This window comes from Lichenostomus cassidix, chromosome 3, assembly GCF_008360975.1.
Source record: "Lichenostomus cassidix isolate B80296 chromosome 3, HeHo_3.0, whole genome shotgun sequence".
In the NCBI taxonomy this organism is placed as follows: Eukaryota; Metazoa; Chordata; class Aves; order Passeriformes; family Meliphagidae; genus Lichenostomus; species Lichenostomus cassidix.
The window spans coordinates 80,210,794-80,232,609 of NC_139483.1; the positions used below are offsets into that span (position 1 = coordinate 80,210,794).

Sequence of the window (21,816 nt, forward strand, 5' to 3'; positions counted from 1 at the left end):
GACACATTGCAATTCCCAGGCACCCACCAGGTTTCAAAGCCAATTAACATCTTGCAGAATCAGGCTCACCCACCCCAGGTGAAAAATTCTGCAGAGCTTCCACCTGCAGAGGCTGCCCAAACCAAAGCACCAGGCTGTCACCAGAGCAAGCTGCAGCAAGAATGAAGACTCACATTTTTTCATTGTGTTTTTTAGCATATACAACACAGTGCAAATGTCTTTTTGAATTATGATTTTTTATTAGATGAACACAGTTTAATACATAATATGTACATGTCCTAGGATGCAACATGCTCCCTCCCCTACCGAGTTACAGAACACTGATGCTGTGAAGGGGAACACCAGCTCTGCATTTGTGATTTCACAGGGATGTTGCAGGTGGCTGGGAGTGGAAGCTTTGCACACAGGTAGGTCTACACAGGACAGGATGACACACATTAGGAAGAGGTAAAGATTAGGAAGAAGGGAGTAAGCTGGATCTGCCCTGGCTGAAGGACTGCTCTCAAGAAGCTGTTCTATGTTTTCCCCCCCAAATTGCTGAGGGAGCAGGAGTGTGAAGGATAGGCCATGATGCAGCTGGAGCCCTGTGGAAAGCAGTGCTGTGTGGTGTCCCACATGGCACTGCCAGCCAAGGGCCCCTGTGCGAATCACTGCCTGGGGTGTCACAACAAGCCATGGGGCCATCCTGCACTGGGTCTGCCACTCCTGCTCTCTGTGCAGGGTGAATATATGGGGCTCCATCCTCCTCCCACTCTTCAGGCCAAGATCTAGTGAAATCAGTGAATAAGTTACTGAAGGCTAACGAGATTTGGCATTTTCCTGGTGATCATCCCACTCCTGCACTCTTGTGAAGGCAATTTCAGGGTCCTACTTCTGAACCATGGTATTGCCTGAATAGGACAGCCCAAATAAATGGCCTAATGGTGGAAAAGGACAGGGAGGGATAGCAAAGAAATCCACTGAGGCAGCTACTCTTCAGTGATAGCACTTGGGCTGCTCAACATTAGAATCAGATATTTATTTTAAAGTAAGTGTAAACATGAATTTATGGGCTTTACTCCAGGTTCACTTCCCTCGGAAGGTTTGATTCTAGACAGTCAACAAAAAGGAAAAGGAAAAGGAAAAAAAAAGTCACCTAGGAAAAATCAAGAGTTCAGAAGACTCTTCAAAAACTGTTTCAGTCTTACAAAGCATGTGCCTTTTGACTCAGGCCTCAAAATAAATTTACTGTATTATTAAAAAAATAGGAATATAGAAACTACCCCTTTCTCAGTTCAAAGTTTAAGCACATCTAAGAAGACCCTACAGAAACAGTCCTCTTTCTGGCAAGGCACTATCCAGTAGTGTGTGGCACAAACAAAAACACCTCTGTCAAAGCCACTGATACAGTGAATGTGCACGTGCACGTCAGCCCACACAGCAACTTTAGCTAGGTACAAAGATTAACAGCTTCATTCATACTGCTCTCCATTTTAAAAAGTGGGGTAGTTAGAAGTATTAGCTAGAAATTGGGATCATTTGGTTCTTAAGCATAACTTTATATGCCAAAATTTTAAACAGAATTAAGAATTTCCTATTTCTTTCAATAAATATCTCTAGTTCCCCCAGATCTTTTCCATTACCTAATAGCTACATTTCATTACTACAAAACTGATTTTAAAAATTTCAGATCATCTTGTGTAATAAACTAGAACTCTACTTCCTTCAATTACAAAAATAAGGCTGTCATACAACAGACAAAATTCACATCCAAACATATGTACTTTTTTTTTTTCAACTAGCCATTTATAATTCAAAAGCACATCTTCTAAAGGGACTTACACTGCCAATCCATGCAAGCAAGCAGGATATCTTTGGAGTTAGTGTTGTCCTCCATACAACTGATTATGCCTACATGCATGCTCTGAAATAAGCCAGGTTTACTTAACAGCTGAAACAAGACTAACTCTCCACTAAACGAGAGCCTTCTATTCTACAGTTACAAAAATTCAAAAGGAGCTTTGTGAAACTAATTTCACCCCTGGAGAAATCAGTGTGGTTTTTCCTTTCACATCAGTAAGCCTGGGATTTCACCCAGGATTATTTATGTGCATATGCTTACACACTTAGGTAAATTTTTCAAACCTGGGACTTCAGGCAGTTCTCAAAGCTTACAACATATCAAGTACATGGTAAATCCAGGATGGCTTCTCTGTAATCAACTGCAAAATTACATAAATTTATATCTGTATTCATCTATAAAGTTAAATATTTAACTTATTTTTAGGAAGTTATATTGAACTTGGTGAAGTTAACAATGTACAGCTCCACCTCATGCCATATTCCCTTCCTACAGCAATTCAAGTCTCATGAAAACATGGGATTGGTTACAAGAATGTCACAGTACCTTAACACAGACAACATAATTCTTAAAAATGCACATAAATACATAAATGCCCATTCAGGGTTCCTCTAGAGAATGTGCTCTGGCAAAGATTTTGACCAATAAATACAACCACAGACTTAAAATCTGTGCATGCCCTTGCTCCACCTAGCCCTGTAGCTGAGCTGAGGAGCCAGGTTTGATCAGTCTGGTGAGAAGAAGGCTGAGAGGTGATCCAATGGTAGCCTACAACTATTTTGAGGGCAGTTAGAAAAAGAATGGTGCCAATCTCTTTTCGTGAGTGCCAAAAAAGCACAGCAAAGGCAGCAGCCACAAATTAAAGCCTAGGAGTCAAAGCTGGACTTTATCTTTTAAAGTTTTCACTAGGAAAACACTGCTGCAATGTCAGAAGTTACTTAGAGAGTTATGAGCTCTTCATCCCTGGATATTCTTAATGCTCTGGTAGACAAACCCATATCTGATCCAAGCTAGTGTTGTTCTTAGGCCTGATTTTGATAGTGCTGGGCCAGATGACCTTCAGTTGTCCCTTCCAGCTGTCATGTCTGGTATGCCATGTTACTGATGTCAACAGAACATGTGGTTTGTTTTACAGCATTGCTTTTGCTGTGATAGTGTTGCTTTCTGACACTTTTTACGAGTCTGGCTTCCTTCACACCACACAGTCTGAGTGATGCTGTGATTGCAAAGGAGCTTTTCTACACAGGGGTTGTCCTTCATTCACCCAAAGACATAAGGACATTCACTGTGATGACTCTATCTTGCCAGTATGGAATCAATTGAGCAAAAGCTATGTTATAGCATAGCTGTTATTTACCTAACCAGACTTGATTCAAAATGCATGATGCAATTTTACTTCTGTCTAGAATGCATTTTGTAATGGTTATTGGCAAGTCATGGGCCTAAGTTCTGCTATGTGCACCAATGCAGTCCCACAGGAATAATCCCTACTTCCTTTACTTGGTTCCTGTTCCTCAGCTGAGCAACAACTGTGGCCTCATTTGGCAAAGCACACTCTCAGCTTTCTCAGTCTTTGAGGCACCTCTACATGACCACATCTGGGGATATAACCAGAACAGCTAGGCAAGCTAGGCGTGCTCTTGGACCATGGTGGAGTGTTTAACCATCATGGGACTAAAACCTGGCTCTCATGGTATCCCCCTGACTTTGATGTGGCTTGTGGTGGAGCTGGGTGTTACTGAAGGTAAACTGAAGGTTTTGGCAAAATTTCATTTTAAGACAGGCCAACTATAGAGCTCCAACCTTGGGTGTTAAGACTTTCTCAGTAAAGAGATAAGTTCATATTATCATTAGCTCTAAGACCCCTTTAGTTCTTCTGAACTCCCCAGTATTTCCACCAAGTGTTGTACTGAACATTTCACCTGCATTTGGAACATGTCAAAATATTTCACTTTGGCACCTCCTTCATGATAGCAACTTGTTTCAAACAGTCAGTTGCAATGTGCATCATTAGACAAATCAAGTCTTCATTAACAAGATTAGCAGCCCATATCTCTTAAAACAACCATGATCTAGAATAAACATCACAATAAATAAACATAGAGCAAAAAATATGGCAGTTATTGGCTTAGACTGAGATCTCAAGATTGATGCTTTTTGTCTTCTGGATCACAGCCAGCATAAACATCATAATAACCACCAGCACTTTAACTATCATGAAGAGCTAATTTGAAGTACAGCAGTGGGAAGAATTTAAAAAGGTAAGGAATATGACTACTTAAGTTTACCCATGAATGATAAAAGCCCTACACTTCTATACCTTATTCACAAACATACGTGCCTGTTAGAATATCAGGGCCAGTTACAAAAGCAATCCAAAGACAAAAGTGAAACACCAACAGTGAGCATTTTTAAAAAGGAAGATGAGTAGCCCAGCCTTATCCTATTTCATTTGTGTGTTATTAGCTCCACATTGTTGGAGAGCACCATCTCATGGCAAGCAGACTACTACTAATGATACATGTTTGCTCTATCACAGTGATCCATTAGGGAAGCTGTTATGTGCTGAAGAACAGAGTCATTCATTCAGGAATGTGCTTGTTGATACTTCACATCGGCTTTCTAGGGTTCTGACTCCTACTGCAAAGAGAAAATATAAAGAGCATTATTAGTTATTATTAACATAATATTAATGTTATGAATACATTCTCATCTCCCGCACCTGTGACCTTTGCATATAAGGTGATCCCAACCCTGGACCGCATAGGAGCTGAGGATGCATCTCTCTGAAGTACCAGCAGACTGAAGCAGGAAGTTTATAGAGACACCCCTCCAGGCCTCCAACATCATACTTTCTAGCTACAGAGCTGCACAGGAGCTGCTATTTCAGATTGCATTATAACATCAACTTTTTCCTAGGGCAAGTCCTCCAAGCTATAAAGTGAGGCAGGCTGCCAAAAGAACTTGCTTTTACAGTTCTCTGCTGAGGTTCCATCCTACTACTGTCCCTCAAGCGGTCCAGAAATAAATGAATTCCTGGCAGAACAAGAACTCTATAGACACCTAACTAGCTACCATCCAGGCCTGAAACAGTACCACTACCAAATACACCCATATCTACAGTATCCAAAGGAAGAAAAATCCTCCCCTATGTGTCTGATCTACTGCCAAAAGGTGCACCATACAGTCTGTTTGAACAAGTGTCCAAATTTCCATATGGAAATAAAATTTCCTCTACCACAGTGCCCTCAACAGAAGGATGTAACCCGGCTTTGTGTTCTGGCATGTATATATGTATTTGCTTAAACTGAATCCAAAATTTCATATAAGTTCTGAATGCTCTAGCATTTAAAGATTAAAAATAAATTAATTAATGCCTAATGAATAAATGCTGAGCCATTATGCCAGGCTGCAGATAGTCCAGGGATTAAGATCCTAGTTCTGTCTCCCGTTACAATTAAGCCAGTTGCTTATGATTTAGATTGATAATGTGAAGGAGAATGTATTCATTAAACTTAATATATCTACTGTCCCAAACTACTCCCACGTATATGCTTGTTTTCATTTAAAATGCTTTACTTTTCCTTACAACCATTTCAATTACTTCATTAGCATGAAGTTGATATGGACAAGGTATGGATCAGGGCAGTGATGCATCCAAACACACAGGATTCCATCCCACACAGGGATCAAAGAAAATTCAATCTCAACACCTCAAGAATTCCATGAAAAGTCTGCAATACTACACTGACCTTTGATGCCAAAGTAGGTTTCAGTCCAAGAAAGGAGAATACAGTGTTGCTCTCCTTTGATTCAAAAAAGCCATCGTAATCCTATAGAATTAAAAGAAGAAAAGATGAGTCAACATTTGTATTTGTATTTTCCTGATTGATATTACCACACCTTGTATTAGACTAAAGGGTGACATGTAACAATGCTCAGAAAAATATTGATACTCACCCTTATTCTCCTATCCAAATCTAAAACCTAAACTGCAATGATATATCAAACTACAAACTACAGTGGCAAAAAAAGAGCCCCATATATTCTCTAACTTCAACATCTCTCACTACTTTGACAGAGAAGTGTAAGTATGTGCTTGCATCAAAACCAAATCTGTTGAGGGTATATTTTAAAGGTGTTTAAATAAATTTAAAGGTATGTAAATAAGAGAATAAGTTTCTGAGCAGGTTTCCAATTTGCCTTTTAGCAAACAAAATACTTCCTAACACGGAAACCTCCAAGAAGTCCTAAGGCAGGCTGATTTCCTTTCCTGTGTCCTCCTGTTGTAGAACAGAGATTTCATCATCATTGTATCCCTTGAAATCATCAATCATATCTCAGCATTGAACAACAACACAGTTCAATATAAAATATTACCATAAATAAACTTATAGTATATAAAAATGAACAACAGGCTTCAATATCAAGCTCCTTTTAGCTCTGATCTCAAAGTGTTACTACTACGTTTGCTGATTTGGTTATTGCATTGGACACCTGCTACTCTTTTATCATCAGATGAGCTTTGTACTCAGTTTCCAAGGCAAAAAAATAGGGAAAATCAGAGCACAGTTTAATGAATGGATTTGGTGTATGGCAAGAAGCCAAGAAGTTTCATACGCTCCTCGTGGTTTGGCAGAGATTTCTTCTATGACCACTAGCAAACAATAAAGCATCCAGCTCAGACTCTTTTCCTCTACCACATAATTGCAAAATGGAAATATCAATCCTTACTTAACCACTCCTGACATGTAAAATACTCTGTAAATGTCAGAAAATTTCAGGTATGTGCTCATCACTACATAGCAATTATCTCTTAAATATTCAAGATTAGTAGTTACACTTAAGTTGAGAGTAGTCAACAAGACAAATCCCTTTAAATATTGATTGTGCACACACATGCTTTCAATATAGAACAGTAACAGGCAGTCTTGGTGCCTCCACATGATTCCCATCCGTGCAACAGCCATTCCCAATGCACCTGACCCCCAAAGTTAGCACTACTTTGGCTCCTCACCTCTAATCTCACCACTTTTTAAAGCTCTTCTCTCAGTGTAAATTCATCCTGGTTTTGGCTGGGACATAGTTTAAAGTGCTTTCCCTGAAACTGGACTTCAATTTTCCTCCAGCAGCAGCTGCTTTGCTGACTTGTCTCCTTCCACTCCTGCCTTCTCTTGAACCCTAACCCCTCAAAACACCCCACAATCACAAGAGACTGTGGGCAATAAATTGTAAAAGCTCTAACTGAGAAGAAATCTTTCTCTGTCTGACCTGGTTATTCTTGGAAGGCTGTCACAGTATATGCAAAGATTAGGAACCTTCTTTTATCTTCCAACCACAGTTTACTTATGCCTAGCCAATATCCACTTGTGTTTACATTTTGGCTTCTCAGATCCTCAGCAAGAAGCAAAAGTGGTCTGGGAAAGCTTTCTGCTTCCCAGGATTCCTCTGGATTTTACCAGTGCAGTGTGAATCCCCAAATGCCCTTTATTCCACCTGCCAGACCCAGCTATAAGATACACCAAATTATATCCTTGCAAAAGGGTGATTGGTATTTTGTGAAATAATTTTGTAAGGAAAGCGTGTGCTTGTAGATACAGACTTTACTTCACTCTTTTTTCCTCCTCCAACGTAAAATAAGTGATAATTTGGACAGAAAATACACAGGCACCAAAGCAAGGACAGTATACCTCCCATGAGATCCATAACTATTCTGCAGATGTGCAGAATTTCTGCTAAAACCTTTATGGGGCACTAGATGAAGATGCTTTACCAGCATTTCAATAATGATATACTGCTATATCAGTGTGAACTGGAATACTTTGAAGTTGCATAATTATTCAAACAGCTTCAGCCCCCCCAAAAATACAACCCATAGCTGCACGAGGGCAGTTTCTCAGCCTAACCCTCTATACTAAAAGCATCTGTGAAAGACACAGAGAGGCCAGCAAGAGTGCATGATGGTCCTCAGGCTGCAGATATATTAGCTGACATAAGCAGAAGGAGTAAACCTTCTTAAGACGACCTTTTGTTGTTTTCTTATTAAAACATGGCATATGCTAACTTACAAATTAACATAAATTTACAGTTAATTGCCCGGAAGTAAATCCAAGTAAAACAGGCAAATCAACTAAGCCATGGTGTAAGATGAAAGGGTACTGAAAGGAATCCCAACTGTGCTATGGATTAAAAAGGGACAATGTAATCATTGAATACCTAGAAGAGTAGTAATACCAAAGCTCTGCAGAAGAATGTTTGATTAAGGCCTTGACCTCTAAGAATGAGACTTTAAAAACTGCATGGACACTACTAAACCTTAAAAAGGTCTGTTCTGACTCTTCTAAAGCAGATGAAAACCCACGACGGACATAAGCTGTATAAGCAACACACGAGAAGACAGTGCGTGATCTAACTGAAAAATAACCTTAATTTTCTCCACTGTGTTCATCAACAAGTGAGTCACACTGTCTCTGGAGCTAAGTTAGGGCAGCAGTGGGTGAGTACAACCTACAGTGAGAAGAACCCCTTCTTTAACATCAGGGCAGGTCTAAATTGCCTGAAGATGCCCACTACAGCCCTGTAAACTACCAGCAGCCAACCTGCAGGCAGGCAGCTGATGTGGCAGACACTTTTTTGGGTCTCCATCAGGAGTACTCTCCCTCCTAAGCGCACAGGCAGTCTTCACTAACCCCCCAGGCACTTGTTTGTCCCAACAGTTTGTCCAAGGAAGGCCCTGTCTTTGTTCAGGTGAGTCAGCACCTCTCAGCACTGTTTTCATATTCTGGGGTTCTTCTGAAGTCTCATAATCCCAGTAGTTCAATTAGTTTTATAAGTATCACTACTCTAAGACCACATTTTTTTCACTCTTTGTTAATGAACTGGTAAGAAAAACAGAGCAAGGAAGGACTCAGAGACTGAAAATAATGTCATAAGAAACCAGGCTGCACTCCTGGCTCTGACAATGACTGACACTCAGCTAATCCACCAACGTCTGTGAACATCTGTTTAACCTACCCTCTGTAAAGTAATTTAATACTTAATAATAAAAAGCTGTCTTTAAGTACTAGTTATCATTTTACTTTCAGAATTATCAACTCCTTACTTAGCATGTTTTTTCCACATTTTTACTGATTAACAAACCTGGATTCACTTACTGAAAAAATTGTGAAGGTTAAACGGTGAGCTAAACTAAGTCTATGTTTGAAAGAGCACAAAACCCAGTGGATTTGAAAGGACCTGAATATTTAAGAACCACAAGAGATTATCCACCAGAAGCAATCTCCCTGATGTTTTGAAATATCTGCATTGCAAAACGTATTTAAATGCTATTGACACTTACTTTCATGGGCGGTGGGGGAGAAGAAGCATCATACTTTTAGATAAAGTAGAAGTAAATTTTAAATAGAATTTTCCTAGTGATGTCTGCAATTAAAACATATGATCTCAAAATACTTAAATGTGAAAAAAAAGGTTATAAAAATGCATAATAGTCCTAGAAAAATGTTAAGAAATCACTTTAGCACTGTAGTTTCTTAAGAGATCATTGAGAAATATGATCTCAATGACTCAATGGCTCTACTTTGGCATGTGGTAGGAGTTCAAAGTCGGCATCCCTGGCTTTTCCTGTGGCAAGATAAAAGGTGTTCCAAAAACACCCTGCCTTTGATCTTACCATTATAAGGAGAGGAAGTCTGTGCAGATTTGGGCCACTTGTAAAGACACCAAATCCATGGGTGAGGGCATGGAAATTCTCATCTCAATAAAGGACATTGCACTGCTACCAGCAGTAGATGCAGAGGCTGAAGAAGAAAACAGCACAAGCTCAGTGAAAGCTGAGAATTTCATACACAGGCAGGAGCCCAACTCACTGGTGACTCAGTGGGCTCCATTTGGAAAAACTCTGTGGGACATTCGGCCTCCCACAGAGCAAGGACACCACCATTGACTGGTTTTGGCACGGCAGTGCATCTGTCTTCCTGCATCAGGCTTCACCATCAGCAGCAAGGTACTACAACCCTTTTGTCACTGTCCCAGCCGATCCCACCAAGGCAGCAGGTGCTGAGGCTGTGCTGGGATCACAGGAGCAGTGCTGTCCTGCCCCTGTCCAAGGAAATGGCTCCCATTGTCAATGGAAGCCACTCAGAGAGCAGCTGTTAACCTAAAAATATGCAAGTATGGCAAACTGCTACCCACCACCCCTCTTCAAAAGGCAACTATGTGTACACATATTATTTTGACTGTAGCATTTTAAATTATGAAACTGGGTGCTTCCCAGAGCTCCTAATCACTTTCCATTAATATATAAAATTCTGGCAACATCAGTAGCTGATTAAAGCTGACTAAAAACTGACTACTAAAATTAGTAAGACATGGAGACAGTGGACATGAATCAGCAATGCAGAGATGCTCAATCCCTCTGGAGAAGTTGAACAGTCAAAAATACAGATGATAAATTCCACAACCAAGAGTATGAAATGTTACCAAGAAAGACAAATGCCAGTTAGGAGGAAAAAATATATCTCAAGATGGTTTGAGGGGATAAAGAAAGGACAGAAGAATAAGGAAGGTAAGCAAAAAGCTATTTCAAAGCAGAAAGGGCTTCTTAACAGGATAACAACTATCTGACTGCTTTAGGCATGGTTCCTCACACTTAAGGTCAGTGGCAGCTTGATCACCCACCAAGCAACCTGAGCAAGACACAGCCTCTCTGTTGTAACACCAGAACAGCTACAGCATTAATCATGCTCAGCGAGCTGCTGGGGAGTGGATTAGCTAACCTAATAAGCTCATGCTTTGTTGAAAATAAACTGAAGCTACTGCAGGTGAGCTACTTGTCTGTAGCTCACCTACAGACAAGCAAAATCTTGTTGGTCTTGTGTGACCTAAAGCTCTGCTTTGCTTTCCCAGCTCCTGCTGACTCTGAACTGGGATAGAGAGACAAGCTGTGGCTGCAAAGGTCTTCAGGACCAAAGTTACCTCAGAGGGTAACAGGAGGAAGGCTAGGAAGGCTATGAGGCTCACTGTGGTGGCAGAACACTTGGTACTAGATGTGCCAGTGGACACATGGAACACATTTCCAGAGCATACTGAGAATGCTAAATGTTTCCACCAGAAGGTTCAAGACAGAGAAATGTAGTAAGAATTACTAAATATGTTAAAGTGATATTTATTTCAGAAAAATAACCTGACACAAGGAAAATACTCAAGCACCTTGTATCTTGACTTGCTTGTAGTCTTTTCTAGCCTGTTGGGACAAAACTGGGCTTGATGGACCTTCAGCCTCACATATGTATGGCCATTTATGTTAATCTTAAGGTGTATCATACACAAAGTTTTAAAATAATCATAGAATGACTTGGGTTGGAAGGGACCTCAAAGATGATCTAGTTACAACCCCCAATAGTCAGCAAAGCCAAGTGATGGTCTCCATTAAGTATGATGATAAACGGAAAAAAAAAGACCAAAACACAAAACAACCCAAGCCTCCAAGCCTCACGCTCACACAGCTTTGTTTTTAAAATCTGAATCTTTGAAGTTTATCCTGAAACTAAGAGGTGTTGTGGCTGCTTTGCAACTCTTTAAAACCAGATTGATCAAAGACAGGAGAACTTTGTTAATGCCTACATTATGCAGATATGCCAAAGACTATCCACTGCCAAAATTCTACACAAAACTAACATCAGCTTAGTCTTTGAGACACTGGACAAGCATTCAGGAAATCTGACACAAATGTCTTAGGTCCTTCTGGCCTTCATGTGGGTTTTATGCCAATTTACTCCAGTAGGAAAAACACTGGCCTTTGGGAATTCTCTCCTCTTCCACGGTGGCTTCTTCTCTCAACAGCAACTGCCAAGTTCACAAAGCTGAAGCTGGCTACAGCACTAGCTGTGTCCCAGCTGTGATGATCCCTAGACCTTAAGTGTGCTGTATTCCTGGTGCTGAGAAACCAGATCACTGCAGTGATGTGATTAAAGACACTGCCATAATTAATTTGGATCAGGATTTTATTAAGAAGGTACACTCAGGCTTGTTTAAATCAACACTGTCACTGCTGGGAGAAACGATTTACTGCACACCAAAGTTAAAATTGGCAGTACTGCAGATCAGCATAAGTAATTATTTGGGCTTCAAGGAACATAACAGAAGTGTGAATGCATTGGGTTAAAGTAAAATATTAACACAAAGTAGATTTCATTTACAGTTAGCAATTATACTTTCATTACTGCACTGAGATTAGGAGAACATTACATCTAATGAAGTTTCAAAGACAGTAACTGTGAATAAAAATCCCTTACAGTAAGTTTCTTTAAACAAGCAAGTTGGTTTTGCTTTCAGTTTGTAACAAGAGTGAGATTATAAACATCTCAGACAAATCTTTATTGCTTACCACAACAAGAAGCAGAAAAACAAGAAATCCACTCAAATGTATCATTCATGGCTTTTTCTAGAGATTTTTAAAGTGCAGTGATTATTGGACAACACTTACAGATTATTCCATTGGCATGCTGTTCAAATTAATTTCTCCTTGTCAATATTTTTAATATAAGATTATGATCTCTCCATTCCTATAAAAGGGGCAGCATAATTGCTCCTTCAAGTAATAATGAGAAATTCATAATTTAACCATATTGAATCAGCACTTTGCTACTGATTGAGTTAATACTGTATGCCATTGAGAATGAGCTGTTAACACCCTCCCTGAAAAGGGGGCAGTTCAGTTCTCCAGAACAGATGACATTCATTTACTGATCTGATTAGGATTACAATGGAAAACTCTAATGCAGCACAGCTCTCCCTGGAGAATGCGAGTGCATGTGTGAGTCTCTTTTAATATTATATAAATACACAAATAAAAGATCTTGTCTGTACAACACAGGACAAGCTAAACATGACAGTTTTCATTACCTAACCTTCTGATACGATCTCTGCACAGGGTTTTTAAAGAGCTTATAGAATTGACTCTACAAAGCAACTTGTTACTCCTCTACTGAAGGCCAGATGTTTATTTCGGTAATCTGTTTAGTTGTAGCCTTCCAGAAACAAAGGCTTTAATAAAAGGGAGCAGATGTCAGCCACAGCTCTATTGTTTGGACAGTACATGACAAACTCAGGCTGATGTGATGTTTGCCTTTCATGCAGCCATGGTGCCAGGGTACACAGACATCAACTATTTAAGAACCAATATCCCTCACCTCCAAAGCAAGGATTCCAGGTGCAGAAGGACTTCCCCTAGACAAACACCAAAGACCTCAAACCAGCCTAGTGCCCACCGGGGGTAGAGGAATATTCAGGGGAGTCAGTGGCAGAATCTGCAAGTACTGTGGATGGTAACAGATGTCACCTCCACCTTTTGTGCACCTTCCAGCTCATCATTATGTCATTTTACAAATTGTTTGCATAAGAATATTATCAAATGAGACCACAACGGGAATTTGAGAAAATGAGAGATGGAAACATCAGGGCTTTTAACTATTGTAGTAAGCCTGTTACATGAGGTAATGACTAAGAGACACAAAATGACCAGAAGCTCTGCATGCACATATTTTAACTTGGACACAAGTGGAACAGTAGTGGACTGAATTACTTATTTCATCCTGGTTGTTCTCTGACAACAGCCATGGCCTTTTCTAGATACTGCTCCAAAATACTGCTACATCCATATTATGTGCAATACTATGTGACCTCAAAGTATTACTGCCACTTAGCAAGATTCTTTAGCCTTTCCTTATATATAATTTATCCTATATTTTAGGATTTAAAAAAGACTTCAATTAAAGTACTCACAACATCTTCAATAATAAAACCTGTTTCTTCAAGAAAGCATAGCACAATAGGAAGTTTCCACTCCATGGAAAGAAGAATTAGGATCCCAAACAAAATTGTTAGTAATTACATCACAGTTGCTGATTATTCATAAGTTTTGCAGAATATCAATGTAATAAATATAAAAATGGGAAAAAAAAAAAGAAGTGCAGTATTTCCTACTATATCCTGTAAAGGTAACAATTCTAATTTTACACCAGTCCCTTCTAAGTGTTGTAAAACACATGAACACCTTACATTATTATATTTAGGAAATAGAAAATCTGCAGAGTAAGCTATCTCCAGATATATCTTTGACAATTATCATCTTTATGTGAAGGGATGGTTTACAAAATACCTGCTACTTCACTTTGAAAGAGCTATTAATGAAGTTTATTTAGTCCAAATAAAAACCATGGTGCTCAAGAGGAATGTACTCTCTCCACTATAGGGTAAACAGCAGTGCTATAATACATTAGTGAAATGAGTCCTGACTTCTCTGAAGAAGATAAAATTCTTGGATTTTACTAAAGCAAAATTCTTACTTTTACTTAGCTGCTGAGCTTCCATTTTTTAAGCCTTGACACTGGGCAAGCTGGCTACTCTACACTTTGCCTCTGGTACCACATTTCCCTTCATAAAGTGCATGTTACATAGAACTACAGCTCTTTTCCTCAGGACACAGAAAAGCAATGGAGAAGTGAATGGCAAAAGCATAGGCATAGTCAGAAAGTTATAAGCAGACCTTTTGAATGTTCTGAACAATGTCTTCCCAACATAGAGAAGACTCACAGGCAAGGGTTGCTTCCCAACACCAGCTCTGCCTTCTATATTCCTCACTTGAGACAAGGCCTTAATCAGGAAGATAAACAGTGCATGTCACTGGCTTCAAGTCACATTCAGCCTAGGGTTTGTGCATGCCTGTGAGCCAAAAACTGCTCCAACTGCAAAAGATAATTGAGAACAAAATCACAACAAGATCTTAAATTGGCCATACAGGGAACTCTGCTTCTGATGGTAAAAATAATTAGTCAAGAAAGCATTATCATCATCAACCATTAACAGTTCTTATATGATCTCTAAGTAATTCACATAACTCTTACCTAGCAAGATTATCCCTTTTCTAAAAGCACATCTGGACCAACAAGATGCTATGTGTATCAGGCAAGACACCTCCAAGGGTGTAGAAAATCGAATGTAGACTGGCTGAATACCAATTAGCCTCACAACTGCTCTAGCTCCTGAAGTGAACACATTACAGCAGGCATGCTAAGGTGAATTCTGTCACACTGTCTGAGGCTCTAGAGACAGAGTTCAAGCTCTCTGTACCTGTAGGCACAAGAATAATAACAAACTCCCCAATGACAGGCCAGGGCAGACACTCTGAGGTGGCCTCTAGCCAGTTTTGTGAAATTCCCTTTTCTCTTTTATCAGTGAGCAGTTACTTGTTTGTAATTTGACACCTATAAAAAAGGAAGAAAAAGAAATGTGCATACATCTTTCCACCATCTTAAAAAAACCCAGAAGAGAATAATACATAACAGTGCAAAGAAATCAGTGCTACAATTGCCTGTGCACTGAATAGTTTCCCAAGAACACTGCACCTCTTTCAGCAGCCTAATTTCTTTCTTTCTTGTCTATACGCTTCGTTGACACCCATATATTACATTTCAGGGAAGGACAATAAATATCACATATCTCTGTCTCTACTGCTGCCCACTGGGCACTCTATCAGGACTTAGCATTACATTCTAAACCACATGAGCAGTTTCAAAGGAAAAAAGGAAAAACAAAGTAAGCCTGCTACGTAAATGTTTTCCCTTTGGCTCAAATTTCCACTTAGAGACAGTTTTCCTTTTAATTTTGGTTAGCCTAAATTTCAAGCAATCTCTCTTCAGTGGCAGACTTCAGCATATAAAACTGTCACTGTTCAAAGTGCTAACTTGTAGCTTTGCAAGAGTGCAGTTTCACTGGGAAGTGGGTATTTCCAGTCTTCTGAAAGATCTAGAAGACACTTCTAGTCTAAGAAGAGCTGTTTATTCAGCTGTGGAGAATTCAAGAAGAGGGAGGTGAGAGGCACAGGCCTCATTTCAGACATCAGTCTCCCAGCATTTCTTGCTTTCTCCCTAAAGATCTGGGTTGCTGCAGGACATTGCTGCCCAGGTAGAGAACCTTGTTCTAAAAGGATGTTCTGCAGATACTCACATACCCAAGAGCCATGTCATTGAAGAACATGGAAACAAGGAACAGGCAGACCAGGCTGCCAGAACTGAAATGGCGACAGAGGACCTGGATTGGGAATGTTAAGGGGGAGCAAACCAGAGCTCAGTGGGCCTGTGACACACCAGGACACCTAGGAAAAGATGCAATGTAGAGATGGGCTCATGATCAAGGGGTGGACCTGACTGCTGCAGCTGCTGAACAGGTTATCCATGAGTGTGAAACATGCACCATGATCAAGCAAGCCAGGTGGGTAAAGCCCCTCTTCTGTGGAGAACATGGCTGGGAGAGACAGTGTGGGATTATTTTCCTGGGGGAAAATAATCCACAATTTGAGTAGTATTTCATAGCTGTAGGTCAAAGTACTACAGCAGGAGCCACTAAAACTGAAGATGAGCTCTGTAAAGAACTGGGCAAGACAAAACTGATTCCAATGCCCCAAAACACAACACAACATACCAGATCCTATTAGGACTCTACTCCAAATTAACCCCACTTTACTCTTTTCCCCAGAAACGTGCACTAGGCACTAACATCTCCTCCCTCTTACATAGCACAACTAGAGCATGATGACTATACTAATTTCAGATTTACACTACTGCAAATTTGAAAAGCAGGTTCATGTGCCTGTCTGAAATGTAGACTCTCTTCTCACACACAATTTTATAGCAATGTCACTAAATGAAACAACAGACTGTAAAGTCATAAAAATATGCAAATTATCATACTGTTGGTGCTATAACATAGCACTTGATTATCAGTAAAATTATTTGTGTTCTTGTGTGCTTGCAGCTCTTATCTTGTTCACAGGAAATAAAAATTGTTCTTGCCAAGCACTTTATTTCAAAATCTCTTAGCATAACTTATTACTGAAAAATGAGGAGTGCATCTCAGAAGACTGAGAAAAGGAGAAGATAGGTTAATGATTAATGATTGTATCTGCAATGACACCAACTCAGAAAAACCACAAGGTCTTGCTCACACTTCAAAATATGGAATTTATCTCTTGGTACCAGAAGAATCCATCCCCCTGTGGTACAAGACACTCTGTGAACCAGTAAACATTGATCATCTTTTTGTACCTTTCTCCCCTCTTAGATCAGCTGTCATATGTTCAAATGGTTGACACAAATCCATTTTGGATACTTACTGAAATCATTAAAGACAAACTTCCTCTAGCCTGCAGTTCCATCCTGAAAAGTGATTATTTCAAATAGTGGTGTCTGAGCCAGGAAAATCTAGTCTAAGATAAACCCCTTGTGCACATTGCTGAGGTTTTCTACTAGGGAGAAAATAGGGAGAAAAAAAATCCCAAAACTATTAATGCTAATACTAACACAGAAAAAACAGCATAGCTATGAACATAACATTGAGTCATGAACATCATATGCTTGTGAACTTCTATTGAAATAACATGACCAAAATAAAAAGTGTACCTATTTTGCTTTGCATTGTCTAATCTTTACACCTTTAGAGGAACAGGAATGGACCTGACCAGTTTGTATGGTAAATATGTGTGAATTGTCACCAACAATGCACAAGCCAGAATAAGTACATACAAAGTCTCCCAATAAGACTGCAGAATGCAGAAAAACAGACAGAGTTTTTTAACAGAGAAAACTGAATTAAAAATTGCCTAGACACAAATCAGAAATTATAAGGTACAAATTTCACTAACTCAACTAACAGGAAACTGAGTACTTTTTCAGTTTAAGTTACTTAATAGGGATTATGCTTTAGTTACTTATGTCAAGATAAACACATGAAATCACTCACTGTGGAAATGACAAAGAGAGACAAGATGTGCAAAGTTTGCTGACCTTATCTGATTGGAATATTTTAACCCCCTTTCCAGACCTCCTTTGCCTTCTGTATAATGTTTTGCCTCCAATCTAAGTACCTAAGAACTTCATTAACTAATGCAGCTGGTTAATTCATTAATGTTGGAGATCCTGCACGTACTTTCTCCTTCATTTTAGAAAATATAGTTTCTTTCAAAGCATGTTTGCTCTTTAAAGATGTTCATGCAGACAGTGAAGTCTAGTAATAGGATTAACTCTGCTCAACCAAAATGGCTATCAGCTCAGCAGACAGATTAATGAGATCATCTCACATGTTGCATGACATCTTCTGCCTTGCTAATTCCAAATAGCAATTTCTCAGACCAGGTTAAAAGACTCTATAAAGGCAATCTGAAAGGGTAGTAAACAATATCTTAAAATGTTGTATTTCCCAGGAAAACTAAAATCACACAGAACAATGTAAAGGTTGTTATTTGTAAGTGAGGGGTTTATCCATAAGCAAGGGTCAAAATCCCTTCCACGTCCCAGATACATTTCTCTGATTGACTTACCTTACCTGGAAGTAAGAAGATAAGAGTTACACTGCTGAGGTAAACACGTAAGGCCAATACAAAACACATGGGAAGCATGTTAAACACCTCACTTCAATAGGCCAGTTAGCTGCTGCATCACAGCCAATCTGGTTGTTGAAGATGATCCTAAATCACTTTTTATGTGCTTCCTGCATTAGGCTAACAATTGCACTGCAGTCAACAGGCACTCATCAGATCTGAACAGCACTGTTGAATTTGGCAGGGACTAAGTCAGCACCGGTTTGGATGTATATATCATCCAAAGATTGGGCTATTGCTTCAGCTTGCACTGGTACATGGAAAAGCTTACACCAAAAAAACAGCCCACCCATCAACTTGTTGTCAAATTTACAGCAAATTGTGTTCATTTATCCTCAATGCTCTGATTGCATAAACATGCTCTGAGCATAAATGAAATTTACACTGTGACAGCAGCAGAGAAGGAGCTTAATTACAATAACAATAAAACTCAATCTAGCAAGTGTTCTCATTTACTGTATCAAAGATTTTCTTCTGAATTTTTGTGTTTGGACTAGACCCAAGCAGCAAGAATATCACAAATCCCCAGCTTACAGTGGTCTCACAAGGCACGTTATCATCAACAGGCTGTACATGAAGCATATGACATTACCAATTTTTACACACCTGAAGGGAATCGCCTAGACAGCCCTAGCATTTACAGAAGAATGACCTGAATTTTCCCTGTATGGTCATTACCTGATCCTATTGGCCCATTAATTCAGATTCTACTAGAGGAAGCTCAACAGCAAGTCCCATTTTTAAATGGCCAGCTGAGTGTACTAATATATTGTCCATTGAGAACCATAACAGCTACTTACCCCACAGTACCGATCATCACTGAATATCTGTGGTGGCAGTGGATTGCCTTGTGCAGGCTGCCTATCCTCAGGAATATTTTTATACATCCATTGTCTCTTCTCCTCTGACATGGTGATATCCACTTCTTCAAACTCTATGCGATTGGCTTCCAGAAACCTCACCACATCCTGTTGCCTCTTCTTTATCTAGACGAAAGAAGGAAAATTTTTAAAAAACTATAGTCAGAGAAAGCCCCCCATAGTAGACACTTACAAATCTGCGAACATTCCTCCTCTCTCATCCCACTTTCATAGGATGGCAAGTCACAAACTCAGACAGACAAAGGAGAAAATGTTTTTTTCAGTTTTAAGTTCATAAAAGTTAGCATTGCTGTTTCTTCCCATGTTGGCAAAGGTCATACTTCTTCATCTCACTTCTACAAGGCTCTACAAGTCTCTTTATTTCAGCTGCGATAATTTCAGCCTTTGCCCTCTAAAGATGTTTTTAAAAATCAATCTGTAAGGGTCTCTTCAGAAGTAGAAGTTAAAGGAGGCAGTTGGTTTTCAAAGTCATTAGGGGCTATATTTTTAAACTATACAGGCACCGAAAAATGCAAAGTAAACAACCTAGCAAGTCCCAGAAGAAATTACTCCTAAAAGTGTTCATTGAGATAAAAGTGTCAGTACATCTGAAAAAAACCCACCCCAGCTACACACTTTTGTTTTCCTTGACACCTACACATTTTTTTAAAATGCAGCTCAACAGTTTCCTGAGCAAGGATTGTTGAATATTTAGCTAAGAGTGTCTGCATAATACATTTGCCTAAAAGTAAGCATGATGTCATCTCTTGAAAATGAACTTCATTGCAAAAAAAAAAAAAACCAAAAAATCATGAGGTTTGTATTAAATATGGGGTTTCTGCCCCTCAAAGAGATTATTATCTTTATACAAAAGTCTAACAGAGGCAGAACACTGGCAGGTTTTAGCTCATTGTAACTAAGATTGGTTGGATTCAATGATCTTAGAGGTCTTTTCCAATCTTAATAATTCTGTGATTCTATGATATGAAGATCAGCCCTTAAGAGCTAGCTGGGCTTCAAGCAGATACACTCAGGTAAAGACAACTTCTGCCTCAAATAGGACTTTATATCAAGACAGAAACCTTTGAAATGAAAAGTCTATGGGGCCAGGGAAAGTCACCTGGGCTCATTCAGCTAAGTCTGCTCTGCATTCCTTTCAGTCCTTACTGTACTTTTTCCATCAACCTAATGAAATTAATATATTCCAAAAGGAACTATAAATTAAGTGCAGTATTTTTTACGGCTATCATCACAGTGTTATTTGAAAAAATATTCAGCTTTAATAACTTTACAGTATTCCTGGAGTGTCATATCCATGCAGTTACTGGCTGGCATAAAGCCCAGGTGGATGAATCATGCCAGTGGGTATCATATGACCTAGATACTATTTGGAAATCAGAAGGTTTTCAAAATGCATGTGCTAGTTGTTCCTGTCACACAACCCAGTCTATCTATCTAAATGCATCACAAAAATACATAATTTTGGAGGCAATATTGGTGGAATCCTTATTTCCTTGAAACTACATCCCTAGAAACTACAAATGCAAAGCTCCCAAAGAACTACTGTCTTTCTTAAGAAGTGGGCTGCACAGCAAATTCGTGTCATGGCGTCTTATTATTTTCCCTTTTTTTACGCATACTGGTGCAGTTATTTAGGCACATGTGAAAAGATCACTTTTTCATAGAGAAGGCAGCTCCTAAACTTGTGTGCAAATAATGCATTATCAACAACAGCAAAATTGCTGCATCATCACTGGTGGTACCAAAGGCAACATGCCTTTTACTACACCCCTAAAAATTCCACATGTAGCAAAAACATTTTCATCTGTCTTTCAACAAATAAAATGCTGCAAGACAACGCAAAAGAGACAGAGACTGAGATATTCTTAACACAAATATTAAATATCTGGTTAGACAGAAATGAGATGTCTAAAATGATGTGTGAGAGAGGTAATTTCCTTATAGTAAAGTGATGCTAAAACTAACATGAAATCCCTCCTGCATTGGTCAGAGCAATGATCAAACTCCAGACTGGCTGGGCCAGCCCTCTGGCCCCAAGGCCAATTGGCATTCTCTGGCAAAGCTATTAAACCTGCAGCCTCTCAGAGGGGCTGCCTGCAAACTTCACACCAGGAATGATCCCTGCCATGCTGTAACACCTAAATCATGGCCACGAGCTGCTTGTGAGACTCTAAATTGGCCCTGGCTAAAGCTGTCTGTGCCAGCAACCATTCTTCAAACAGTTCAGAGTATCAGAGTGCTCCATTCTCAGGGCCAGGACATGTACCAGAACAGATGTATCCACATGGACCCATTTTCATCTGCTGTCTCCCAGCAGCCTGTACACCAAGCAACTTAGATTTAGTCAGATCCCTGTTATTTTACAGATCACACCATGAGAATTCTCCCACAAACACAAATTTCCTAATGCTTCATTTTATTTTTATAAAACTAATTAAGATGTTGAAGTGAAGTAAATTTGGGCTGTCTTTTCTTTTTTAGCCATAAGCCTTACAATTCTCCACATGACATCTGCATGAGTTATCAGCTGTGGATGTACCAGCTGCATAAATTTAAACAAAATAGCCTGAAAATTTCAAGCCAAAAAAGTAGCATTTTCTCCTTCCCCAATTGATTTTATTCAGGCCTATAAAGTGAAACAAGAGCATTAGTTGTATTTA

General features: G+C 39.4%; 1 protein-coding gene across 3 annotated transcripts in view; it reads right to left on the reverse strand.

Annotated features, from left to right (window-relative positions):
* Positions 1-219: 219 nt before the first annotated feature.
* SH3BGRL2 (SH3 domain binding glutamate rich protein like 2) overlaps positions 220-21,816 on the reverse strand; it is a 39,987-nt gene continuing 18,390 nt past the window's right edge. For 2 of the 3 annotated variants that reach the window (XM_085056454.1, XM_085056456.1), the window contains exons 2-4: positions 19,076-19,261; positions 5,593-5,673; positions 220-4,477 (exon numbers count right to left, since the gene is read on the reverse strand). In XM_085056454.1, coding sequence (XP_084912580.1) covers positions 4,463-4,477; positions 5,593-5,673; positions 19,076-19,261 — 282 coding nt within the window. In that variant the 3' untranslated portion in view covers positions 220-4,462. Of the gene's footprint in view, positions 4,481-5,592; positions 5,674-19,075; positions 19,262-21,816 lie in introns of all 3 variants that reach the window. The other variant, XM_085056455.1, reaches the window with a different exon arrangement.